This window comes from Megalops cyprinoides, chromosome 2, assembly GCF_013368585.1.
Source record: "Megalops cyprinoides isolate fMegCyp1 chromosome 2, fMegCyp1.pri, whole genome shotgun sequence".
Lineage (NCBI taxonomy): Eukaryota > Metazoa > Chordata > Actinopteri > Elopiformes > Megalopidae > Megalops > Megalops cyprinoides.
This window is the reverse complement of record NC_050584.1, coordinates 4,553,622-4,566,818: the sequence shown is the minus strand read 5'-3', so window position 1 is coordinate 4,566,818 and position 13,197 is coordinate 4,553,622. Positions and strand designations below refer to the sequence as shown.

Below are 13,197 nucleotides of genomic sequence, written 5' to 3'. Positions count from 1 at the left end.
TTTCTGCTCTTTTTCTTAAAGAGGGTGCTGTGGAATTGGCAAGAAGATGCTCCAGGTGTTTTTATAGCTATGCCACAATAAGAAAGATCCACACAAAGACAAACCAAAACAAAACAGGGGTTTCAACATTGGTTTGAAATTGCAAAACAGAGACGAAACAGAGTCAAGGATCAATTCAACTCAAAAAGCTGCAGGTACAGAAAAAGCAGATATATTTGCACTGCAAAACATGACTTGTCTGGAGAAGTCCACACATACAGTTTGTCATGAGTAAACTAAACAGGTATCCGTACTCTCAATAGAACCAATCAGCATTATCAAATGTAATTGTCTTGTTTATGAATAACTGCAGTGGAACCAAATCAGAAAACTACAGATAATTTGCAGACAAAGTAGAAATGAATAATTTGTGATTGGACAGTACATACTGTATATATGCTTACTACCACTACTCTTTGCAGTATGGTACATTTTGGATTGTATTTACAGTTGTACCTCTGAAATCCTTGTCCTTCCCTCACCATCATCATGTACAGTAGTGAACATGCAGGACAGAAAAATGTCACAGTATGGCATATTTTTCAAACAGAGCACTAATAATCATGTTTTGTTTTCTATAGAAAACAGTAAACACTTAAGTCCATATTTTTTCCATCACGCTTTATAATAGTGGGTCTGATGTACATATACATTGTTTGTCCTATTAAGCACTATGTTAGTCCACACAACATTTATGAAATATCATAATATTACTAAGGTGTTTTATTGACATTCATGATCACTGACTGTTTATTTCAGCCTTAAGGTGTATCACATTGGATGGTCTCTGGCCTTTAATACTAGGGGTAAGAAGTGGTGGTGGTGAATATTTATAAATTCCATGGGGTAGTCTTATGAATGTTAGCATATACTGTAATATTATGGAGGGCGTAAGAGGCCATTATGTATGTCTACATAAAAACCTGCAAAGTGAAGAATTACTTTTTTTCCATGTTAGGGATGACACATTTTGAAATTCTACCACAGATGGGCTTCATTCCTCTCCCATTTTCTTTCACATACATGCGACACACATTGAATAAATACATGTTTTTCATGGAATGGTACCTGAACATTAGGGTTTTGGATGAATTACCTTTAGCTTACTCATGATAAAAGTAGCATACACTAATCTTTTAAAAAAAAACTAAAAAACAAAACTTCTGTTTGTTCTAAACTCGTATCTGAAAAAGACAAGCTAAGACCCAGCTACCTTTTCTTCCAGGCTGGAGTCTTTAAACATCAGTGAGAAAGGCTTGATATGCTCTCTTCTCAATTTATCGCCACTCCGTAAGTCGATGGCGCTCTCTATTCGCTTGTTAATTTCCTCTGGGCCAGACTGGACATGCAAAGCTTGAGCGAGATGGTTCGGAAGCAGATTTATTGAATTTCTTGTAAGGGCAGCCAGTGTCTAGGGGGAAAGCACATGCAAATAGAATAAACCTGCCTGGTCTCCTTGTCTAGTCAAAACAAAATGCAATGTTGTAGATCAAAGAATGGCTCATAGCAGTTCATGCATTTCCCATACATTCATACATACAAGGATCCTGGAAACAGTGCTGAAGCTGTACAAAATATGTACTTAAACAATCTAATGAACACACTGAAAACAAATACATTACTGGGTGAAAATATAGCAATAATACCGATAATACAGTAAGATCCAACACCTGCCATAACAATTGATAGATTAATAAAAGTGTTCAACATTTAAACATTCTTGCGAAGGTCATGTCCACTGACATTGTTTATTTCACAGACCTGAACATAAGTCTGTCAAATAAATAAACTGTTTTCTTATATTATTCTGAGATTCAGTGAGCTCCAGAGGAACATCAGATGTCTACTCCTTTTTCCCACCAGCTCTCATCGTGGTAATCAGTTAGCATCCACTGCTAGTGCTAGTTAGCTTGCAAAAAACCCTAGCACCTAGTCAAGGACCAAGAAACCAAGAAAAAAGGTACTAGATAATTCCTTCTGCAATAACTACCATGGAAAATTCATAATTTATCTAAACTTACCCCTATGTTTTACTTGTATAAGTTGATATAAATATTACTCTTCTGTTCACCTATGCAATGTGCTCATTATCAACTTTTGGTGATATTTAGCTGTAGGCCTCTTCCTCTACAGGTATACACAAATAATGTATCCACTGAGCTGGACACAGGCCTTCAGGAAAACATACATTCAAACCCCCCCTAAAATCAATATGAATGACATGATCCATGTTGTTACCACTGCAGGTGGTAAACAGATCTTTGGCTGCCTAATTAGCTTTGCCTGACTTACAGAGTTTTTGGGAGCCCCTGCTTTAAAATGCATCTTTGAATTGAACTTGCCAGTAAGAAACCAGAAAGAACTGCTGAGGAACATTTCAGTAGAAAAATATTGGTATAGCTATCTATCAGCCAGCTGTCTCTGGCTGCTCAAGGTTGAATGAATTCTAAAGTCCTCTCAAGTACAGGAATGGCAGGTAACCTGCAAGCAAAGAGTGTGAAGTAACAAGATTTAAACAATGACTATGTTTTGAATACTTACTAAAATATGTATGAAGTTAGATGTAGAATATGAGGTACCTCATGTTTAGAAAACTGCTTGACCACTTTTGAGGTCTGCTAGGGCAGTTGATGTTAATAATGGTTGTGTCATGCATTAAAGTCCACTGAAATATTATTATATATTCTGATTCTTCATCACAACAATATTCACTTCATTGATGGTGAAGGTAGGCCTTTTAAAGGGTATTGAGGCTAATGATCCAAAAGGTGCCTTCATTGGAGATTCAAGTTACCAGAACTACAGAGACAGGACACAAACCTAGGATTTTGGAGTAAGATAAGAACTACAGAGACAGGACACAAACCTAGGATTTTGGAGTAAGATAGGACAATACATGGCTAACTAGAGCTAAATATCCTGAAACAGTCTGGATGAATCTGAGTGACAACCACAGGGACTCAGCATGGGCTACAGCAAGGTTTGAGTCTACCCAAGCAATGAGCGATGCTGTAGAACTTTTGAAAAGAGCTGTAACGCAAGCTCTTGGTACGGGGTCTACCCTGTTTTCTGTGTTCTCCGCTAGGGAACAAGGAGAGAATGAGCCTTTTGAGAGATACATTATTTAAACTGTATGCAGCTTATGGTAACCCAGGAAACAAACCCAGTAGAGATTGCAGCGATTTCCTGAGTGCAGTAATCGGGGGCAGTCTTTAAAGACAAAGCTGGGGAAATTGGGTATACCCCAAGAGACTGTAGTGACCTATTGGCGTGGGCTGCACATAGCACACTAGCACACCCCCATGTCACCAGTGCAACAAACCTGCACTAACTGTAAAAAGTCTGGGCATTATAAAGCAAAGTGTCACATGGAGGAGGGTTGAAAAACAGCTGCATAAACTGTATTAAAATAGGACATTGTGCAAAGGACTGCCCCGAGCAGAAAGAGAGGAAGGATTCTTCAGTTAGGAAGCCCCAGATAAGAGACATGACAAAGGAGGAATTAGCCCATTTAGTGAGATCGCTACAAGCTAGTGAATAGGAATTTTCGGCCCCCATTGCAACAGGTGCTGTGATTTGTATAAAAGACCGTATCTTAAAGCGAGGGTAGGGGGCGTACTGTGTAATATCCTGATAGATACGGGAGCATCTGTATCGATTACTAACATTCCCGGTTTGCTGCTCACACGTAAATCCCTTGATTTACGAAGTTTAGGGGGAACTCTAGTTAGAGCGCAGTTTAACAAAACCGGTGCTTTTCGAGATGGAAAATCGATATTGGATGGGTAGATTGTATTACAGTACAGCACAAGTTGAAGGGACTATAATTTGCATGGACATGCTGAAGGAACTACGGTGCCAGCTGAATCTGGGAGATTCCCCCTCTATGCAAATAATCTCTGATCACCTACATTGTTTGATTGAGCCTTGTCAGATGTATTGTCTAGACTTCCAAACCTGGAATCACATGTGGTGCAGTATGTTGATGACCTGCTTATCTCATCCCCAGACAGAAGGACACATAGGCAGGACCTTGAAGTGATTCTGAAACATTTGGCTGACAATGGTGTGAAGTGTAACCCAAAGAAAGCACACATTGCACAGGATGAGGTCATATATTTAGGATTTGTGATTTTCTAAGGTAATAAGAGGCTGACCATTGATAGAATAAATTGTATTAAAGATTGCCATCGACCCAAAACTGTTAGAGCAATACGGAAAATACTTGGGCTGTTTAATTTTTATCGACACTACATACTGAACTGGGCGGCAGTGTAGCATAGTGGTTAAGGAGCAGGACTCGTAACCGAAAGGTTGCCGGTTCAATCCCCGCTGGGACACTGCTGCTGTACCCTTGGGCAAGGTTCTTAACCCACAGTTGCCTCAGTAAATATCCAGCTGTATAAATGGATAACATTGTAAAGAGCTGTAACCTATGTAAGTCGCTTTGGATAAAAGCGTCTGCCAAATGAATAAATGTAAATGTATTATAAAATCGTACAACTAATGAATGAATACACAATACAGAATGCCTTTATTGTCATTGTATTAAAAATACAACGAAATTGCAGTGCTGCTCTTGAAAGGCACATACACTCTGCAAAAAACACACCATACAAGAAAGCCAAAAGCCACTGCACTCACGCGCACCGCCATCTAAGCGCTTTTGAAAGGAGCTAGGAGTCCACATGATCCAATAGACTGGTCCTCAGAATGTGAACAGGCATTTACAACCCTGTAGGAGAAGCTGTGCACGGCCCCTGGGTTGGGACTCCCTAACCCCTTGCTCCCTTACACATTATATACTCATGTAAGTTCTGCCCACATGGCAACAGTACTTACGTAGAGACATGGTGATAGACAGAGGCCTGTGGCTTACTTCTCTACCAGACTAGATGCTGTGGCTCAAGCAATGCCAGAACGTTTAAGAGCTGTTGAAGGAGCATCAGTTGCTTTGAATCAAGCTCTGCCATTAATAGGAGCTCAGGATGTTGACATTATTGTACCTCATGCTGTCCTTGCTATTTTGTCTGGAAAAAAATCCTCTGCAGTACATTTAGCTCATTGGACACAATGGGAAACGAGTCTGCTAATGCCATCAGTACACCTAAGACGGACCTCCTCTCTTAATCCTGCTACACTGTTTCCAAATCCAGACGAAGGAGAACCTCATACATGTTACGTCGAACAAGATTCGGCTGACGTTTCACGGGTGAAAGAAACTCCTATAGATGGAGCACTGAACCTGTATGTAGATGGCTCCTCTTTTTTACGTAGATGGAAAGAGACAAACTGGTTGGGCAGTGTGTATACAATTGGGTGAGGTAATAAGACATAAGCAACTGTCAGGCCAGTCTCCTCAGGTATCTGAATTATATGCTGTAGCCACAGCTTGTGAAGCAATGGCTGACTACAATGTAAACATCCACACAGATTCTCGATATGCTTTTGGTGTAGTACATGATTATCTGAGCTTGTGAGTGAATAGGGGACTCCTGACTAGTGCAGGAGCCCCAGTACAAAATGGGGGAGTAGTGAGGAAACTACATGGAGCAGTACAGAAACCAAGACAGGTGGCAGTGTTGAAAGTGAAGGCCCACACCAATGGAACTGACTCCCATACAGAAGGTACGAGGAAGGCAGATGAGTGGGCAAAAGTTGCAGCCACTGAAGGGAAAATTGCTTCTGTGACAGCTGTGCAGACAACGCAGGCAGGCAAACATGTTTTTCTTGAATTAGAGCAGATACAACATGCAGCTCCTAGAGCCGAAAAATGGTTGTGGATGGAGAATGGTGGGAAATTGGGGAAAGACAACATGTGGAGAGGCCCTGGGAATGCTTATGTCTTGCCTAATGCTCCAATGGGGACCATGATCCAACTGTACCACTCGCTAAGTCATGACGGAGCATGACAAATGCGACACAGGATGGTGGCATCCTAAATTAAATGTGAATATTTATGATCATGTTCGCAGGCGCCCACCATGAAGACCAAAATGAGACAACAGCCTCGACCCACCCAACCGTTTGCACAATTGAAGATCGATTTCATTGGCCCCCTACCCAGTTGCAGAGGAAAGAAACATGTTCTGATAATCATTGATCACTTCACAAGATGGGTAGAAGCATTTCCAGTAGCTAATGCCACTGTAACTGACGTAGCTAGAGTAGGGGAGAGCTGGTACGAAAGTAACACGGGTCAAAAGTAACACAGCGATCTTCTCCGAGCCCATACAAGTCTGATATGCCTAACTGCGTCAGCAGGTACAGCATGCAACACTTACCAGAACCACAAAAAATCGCGTGGATATGTCATACTTTCACAGAGTTATACCCGAGAAGCTGTTTTCAATCATGGAAAGTAAATTCACTCAAGCTGTAATTTTTTTTGAATGACAAGTTGTGTCTATTGTATCATGCGTCATAGTTATGATCATTTGACAGATTAATTAGTACGTTGACACATCCTGAAGTTTGCCATGTCAGAGTTTCAAGATTTTCAGTTTAGAAGCAAGTCAGGTTTAACTGTCAGGAGTCATTGTCGGGACGATTGTAACAGTTGTTTATTTCGTCCACCGTCCATCGTCTACACCAGGGGTGGCCAAACCTCTCCTGGAGAGCCACTTGTCCTGCATGTTTTAGATCTCTCCCTGTTCCAACACAGCTGATTCAAATAATCAGTTTTTTATTCAGCAGCTTCAGGAGTTCATAATGAGTTGATCATTTGAACCAGCTGTGTACTGAACTAGCACCTCTTGGGGGTGGTTTTGGGTGGTAATATCCAGGGGTTCAATTGGGCCGGGGCTGTCCGGGGCTCAGCCCCGGCACATAAACATACGCTCTTCTATGTCATCAGGGGATGCTCAGCCGCGCACATCTTCAACAATTTATATTTTTTTTTACCCCTTTCTCGTTCTTAATAATTCAAACAATGACTAAAACACATTTCCTGTAGCTGTAGAGAACATAAATGAGGTGATGTAAGAACTTGCGAACATCAGACCTTTCACGGGGTTTCCCTTTTTTCTGTCAATGGGTTTCCTTACTTCCGCATGTAACTTATTTTTTGTAGCGCACGCCTTACATTACATGGTTCAATATGTTTTCATTAGTGTTATTAAGCGTCTCATAGTTTTCAGTTAGCATTTGCTATATTTTTTAATGTTAAATTGCTGTTTCCTCAAAGTTAAAATTAGCTAGAATTTTTCCAATCGCATCGGTTTTAGCATACACGCTAAATGGCTAATCACACTGGTGTGACCGTATGCGTGAAAGGGTTAAACGCTACCTAGCAGATCAGCGAACTCAATCACTTGCCAGTACAGATGGCAGTGATAGGTGGCTGGCAAGGTAAGGAGAAAAATAGGTCAGAAATTGATACGTTTAATAAAAGAATGTAAATTGTCTGATAAACAGCTTAAAACAGCTTAGACAATGTTTCAGTTTTACTAAATGATAGTTTGATGTTAACGTAAAATAGTTTGCGGCAGGTGCCTCCAATCTTTGGTAGCTAGCTAACTGTTACATTAAGCCAGCGTTTCTCAAACCTCTCCTGGCGGCCTACTGTCCTCTGTATCTTCTATCTATCCTTGCTGCTTGATTAAATCAGGTGTGCTCAGCTAATCAAAAGTGCCACTGATGACTTCACTCAGGTAGGTAGAGCAAAGATAGGCAGAAGATATGCAGGACAGTGGGCCACCAGGAGTAGGATTGAGAAACACTGCATTAAGCTAGCTGGCAACCTCTAGTTCGAGCTAAATTGTCAAGCAAGCTAGCATGTATTGAAATCTCTCAGCCTTGTCAGGACAATCATGGTTGCTTCTCCATTTTTTCACTTTTCTATCTATAGATTATGGTTAGCAAGATTGCGAGGAAATGGTGATTGAAATTTTATGTGACTTTGAAAAGTCATGGAAAGGTTTGGAAATTTGAAAAGGTGTTGGCAGCCTGTGTATATTGTAATATTGTAAGATGTAACTTAATTCCAGTTTAATGTAAATATTAAAAAGACTGTTCTATTTATATTACTTTATATTATTATTCTCTCCTTTAGTGGTAACAACAAAATTCCTATATTTGATACAGATACACAGGAGAGTGCACTTACAGAAAGATTTTATTGTCATCAGCTGTAGTTTTGCCCACTGCCAACAGTATCTAGAATGACTTTGATTAGCGTTTTAGTGTTCAGAGCAGAGGGTTGTCTCACCTTGTTATATTTTATTTACAGTTTGTCAAATGACATCAAGTCTATGTGCACACAATATGTCACTAATAGTTGCACCCATGGAAACCCTGAAACTACAGAGCCCCCCCCCCCCCCCCCCCCCATAACAAATCCCAATTTAACCCCTGGTAATATCTCAGAGTATCTGGAGACTTAATGTTGTTACCTTTGTTTTAGTTCTCTGTATGTACCATGAGCTACGTAGTCTGATCAATAACATGTCGTATGATGTCACTACTCCAACTTCACTAATTCTCTTGAAAACGGTAACATGGTTAGAGCTAACATGGTTAGAGTGGTGGGTAGGATGTCTCCTCCCCCCAATACAAAATGAGGGAATGATAGGTTTGAACCAGTTACATTCTATTTAAATTGCACTTCGTTTGAACTATATTTTGTATTTACATTCCCACACCCACACTCTGTAATAGCCCTCTGACTGTTAGAGACAGCCCGCTACATATAGGGTTCAAAGAGATGTCCCCAGTAGCTGACCCAGTGGGTATCCCCAGGTCATCCAGGTGTGACATACACTTCCCGACATGCACACCTGCCATTTGGTAAACCGCGGACAAGGTACTTAAGCCCTCACTTGTGGCCATTATGTTGAAGATCTCGGTCGGAACGCATGTCGCTGCTCCCACGCGAGTCTCCCTTTGCGCATGGAAATAAATTTTTTCAATTGAAAAGTGGCCATCAGTCTGTTACTTCGCCGGTCCTGACTTGGTTCCACGAAGGGAGAAAATTCCCAACAGTATCTTATCTACCTAAACACTGTTCTGCTCCATAACACTGCAGCCTAAATGGTAACGTACAGTGCATGTCGTATTACATTTATCACACAATGCAATGAATAAGGATGGGAGTCCATCTGTGCTGACTCAAGCCAACAGGCCTTTTTCCTCAAAACTGCATCACACAATAATGTCAAACAATGCCTTAGGAATTTCAGAAGACTTCCTTTGTAATTTTTAATGGAGATAAAAATGAGAATTGTTCTCCACAAAGTACTGTACTCATTTTGTAGGAATAAAGGACACATGATTATTGTGGTTGCTGATTTTTGGCAACACTGCTTTATTATTGATGAATGAATTATTCAAATTCAAGTTAACACAAGCTGCTTGACTGTCACCTTGGGAGAGGCTGAGGGACATTGAAGACCAGATTCAATTTAACCACAATATACTATAGTTTGTCATTAATATTGCATAACAAAATTAAGCAAATGTTTCCTTAATTACCTGGACAATATTTGGGGTTTGGGTTCTGGTGTTGGGTTGGGCTTAGTTTAAATATCAGGCCCCATTGAAACTTTACAGTATATACCATGTTTACTCATTAGGAATTCAAAAAGAAAAAAAAAACAATATTTCAGCTCCAGAGAGCTCTGGCCTAGCTAATGTATTAATAGTTTAGGACTACTGTAAAGCATGAGTTTTAAGTCCTTAAGTACCTTAAAGCAATGGCCTTAAATGCCAGCTGCAGAAAATAATTGATATCACAGAAAACAGAACTCAACAGAGACAGCCGTTGTACTAGTGTTATTTTGGCTATGAGTTACCTTACTATTTCTTGTTTTTACTTCAACAGGAGCATAATGGTGTAGTGTTATTGGTGCAACCACAATAATTTTATTCCAGGTGTAATTTAGAAACAACACATTCAAATTTAATGTGGCAGAATGTCAAAATTGTCCATCTGTTTAATGAACAAGTTTAATATTTTAATTAGTGATCACACCAAACATTACATCATCATTATAAGAGTCTTTATTTCCCTTTGGAAAATCCTATTTTTCTGCTCCAGTCAGCTCAGCAACAGTAACTTCGTGGTAAAGATGACAAACATGCAACTTTAAACATTCCTTGCCAATATTAAAAACCATGAAAAATGGATATGGAAGCAGGATTATCATATCCCCAGTTTAATAAGGTCCCATCTTACAGAACTATTGTGTGGTAGCAAAGCAATTACCCATGCAGATCATTTTACACCCTGACTGACTGCCAGGAATAAACAACACTGGTGAGAAACACCTGTGAGAAGGAAATTCACCTGTGAAACTACCTTGTGAATCAGACCCAGGAATATACACATCCTCTGAACATGCACCTTCAGCTGAAGACTATGTCATAAAACTGCAGCTTTAGGTAAGATAGGTTGTGCTACATTTTTGGAAACAATTTCACTGAGTGATTGTGAGTATAGTGTATGTATCCATGTTCTGCTTCTATTTACAACCATGGACCCTTGCAGACACCCTTTGCTCGCTCCAGCAAAGACTCACGTGACCAACACCTATCCACCTTTCATTCATCTTCCCATTGAAATGGGAAGGGAGGGTCCAGCCTTAACTCAGGTTACTCTGATCCACCCTCTTCTGCTCGCTCAGAACAAGACAACTACAGCCTGATGTCCCATTTGTCCGATACAGAAATGGAAGAATCTTGCCACGTGCCTGACGGAAGACAGTGGGCCTCCCATTCTTCCATGCAACAGGGACAAGAAAACTTCATCCCTGTTTATCCCTCCAAAGGGGGGACCAGAACATCTGAAGACTGTTCAGCCTCATCTCCTCACTATCAGGAGAGCAATGAATGCCATTCAGCCTCGGCCTCTCAACCAGAGAGAGGACAACAAAGGCGACGTGACACACAAGCTCACGCCAACACTGGCTTAGTCTTGTCTTCTCCTGAGAAGACCTCAGAAAGTGGAGCTCACTAATAGCTAGACCCTCTTCTATTAGTTGAAAGGAACAAAAATCCCAATTTGAAACCATCACCACGGTTCAAAACTTGCGAGTACACTTGGATCAACTCCACAGTAGTGCTTTAAATTGTATCAAAAATGCAATCGCTAACTTTGGTATCACTATGGCAAACTGCTAGCTTAGGACACCCCACAGAGGGACTTTTCATAAGCTAGACACACAAGCACTCACTTTCAAACACAAGTTTAGAAATGAGAACACACTGCCAAATACTACCATCAGCCACCAGGATTTAAATGCCTTTCAAGTCTGCCAAGACCAGACCAAATTACTACATCCAGTAGTCTTGTCATCTGATCTGTAGAATCCGTCAAAACAGCTGCTTCTGGCTCCTTCCATAGGTGCCTATATCATATCAGGTGCTTTCATGTCTTTCCTGTATATCTCTCTCTCTAACACCATTGACTCATTTGGCTTACTAACATTCCTATTCCTTACTAAACCTGAAGGATAGACAAACACCCACTGGTATTTTTGTTTGGTGCTATTTCCACACTGTCATTTTATTATATAGACTTTGTCTTCTGCAACTGTGATGACATGTTATTCTTGCTTAGCCAAGTTAGTTAGTATCCACAAAATGCCCAGAATGTTTGCAGCCAATATGAACTGGCCAGATGTTACAGGCCTAAATGAACTGATTAATGGACTTTTGTTACATGGTCTTTTGTTGTACATGTTAGTACATTGGACTAACATGCTCTCAGGGACTACACTCGGGTGAAATCCTGAGACCAAAGGGGGGATGTAGATACAGTGCCATCATTTTATTTGATCAACTGTTACGGACAGTTATTTATAAATCACTTTTAATGTGAAACGCAATCTCACAGGAAGTGTTGCAGTTTCACGACCTCTCACCCAACCAAGGACAGCTATAGTAAACAGGAAATGCCCCCCCCCCCCCCCTCCGCCACAGTGATGCTAGTAAAAACCGGGTGCATTCATTTGCTATCTCTCTTGCCTCTTGCTCCGTACGTCCGAAGAAGACGGACGTATCTCTCTCTCTCCAGAAGGCCACACCACGCGGACAGGATACGGACAGCCGAGCTGAAGGCCCTGTCTGGGCTTTGATTCTCCAAGCTAGTGACGAGTTGCTAGCGAAGATCAATAAAACAAGAGCCGAGTTTCAGCGCCTGCAATCAGAGCAGCGCAAACTTGTTACCAGCTAGAGGCAAAGGTGCAACCGGATCCACCTCAGCGTGTCCCCCAGAAAGAAACCCTCATCAGCGCCTGAACCAAACCGACCGAACCAGACCAGCCCTGGCTCCCCGATGACGGAACCACCAGCGAAAGCACCCACGGAACTGCAAGATTTGGACTTCATGAGTTACAGTAAATGGACTGCATTTATATAGCGCTTTTCTACTCATTTGAGTACTCAAAGCACTTTACAGTTATATGCCTCACATCTACCTACCAGTGGCAGAGGCTGCTATACAGGCTTACCAACTGGCCACTGGGAGCTGTTGGGGGTTCAGTGTCTTGCTCAAGGACACTTCGACACTCTGCCAGGATGAGCCAGATTCAAACCAGGGACCTTCCAATCCCCAGTCGACTGCTCTACCTCCTGAGCCACTGTCGCCCCCGTGTAGGCTAGGTACAGTAGGCTATTAACTCTGGCTGTAGGACATTGCATAGCTAAACAACTGACTGTTAGATACATTTATGAATGTTTGTACCTGCGTGTGATTCAGATCATTATGAGGAATGTAACTAGCTATGTTTCGTTGATCCTAGCTGATTTGTCACACACTGTTCACCGCGCAGAGTTAGTTAAGATACCACACAGAGACGTAGGGTCTTTGCATGCGTATCCTCTTCCTAACCCCGGTACCTTCTTATAATCCGCACAGAATAACCCCGCGGTTATCAATCGTCCGAACATATCCTGTACCAGACAGACGTTATGTTCACTAACACATGCACATAGGCAACTGAAACTCTCCGTCACACACGTTCCTTTGTTCTTTTTGAAGACGTGTGTTCAGCAAGTGCGCGCACATACTTGCACGCGGAGCACATGCACAATTCGGAACAAAGGAACCCACACTCTATGACGCGCTCACACACACTAGCGCAAGACATTCGCTCAAACCTACATATAGGTGTAAATACATACACATGCTTCACTTGTACATAAATGTATTGATTCGTG

At 41.4% G+C, this 13,197-nt stretch overlaps 1 protein-coding gene across 1 annotated transcript in view; it reads right to left on the bottom strand.

Moving 5' to 3' along the window:
* LOC118772739 (adenylate cyclase type 8-like) overlaps positions 1–13,197 on the bottom strand; it is an 87,391-nt gene that overhangs the window by 41,670 nt on the left and 32,524 nt on the right. Inside the window, exon 8 of the mRNA XM_036521312.1 lies at positions 1,253–1,450. Within this exon, the coding sequence (XP_036377205.1) occupies positions 1,253–1,450 (198 nt within the window). The remainder of the gene's footprint in view (positions 1–1,252; positions 1,451–13,197) is intronic.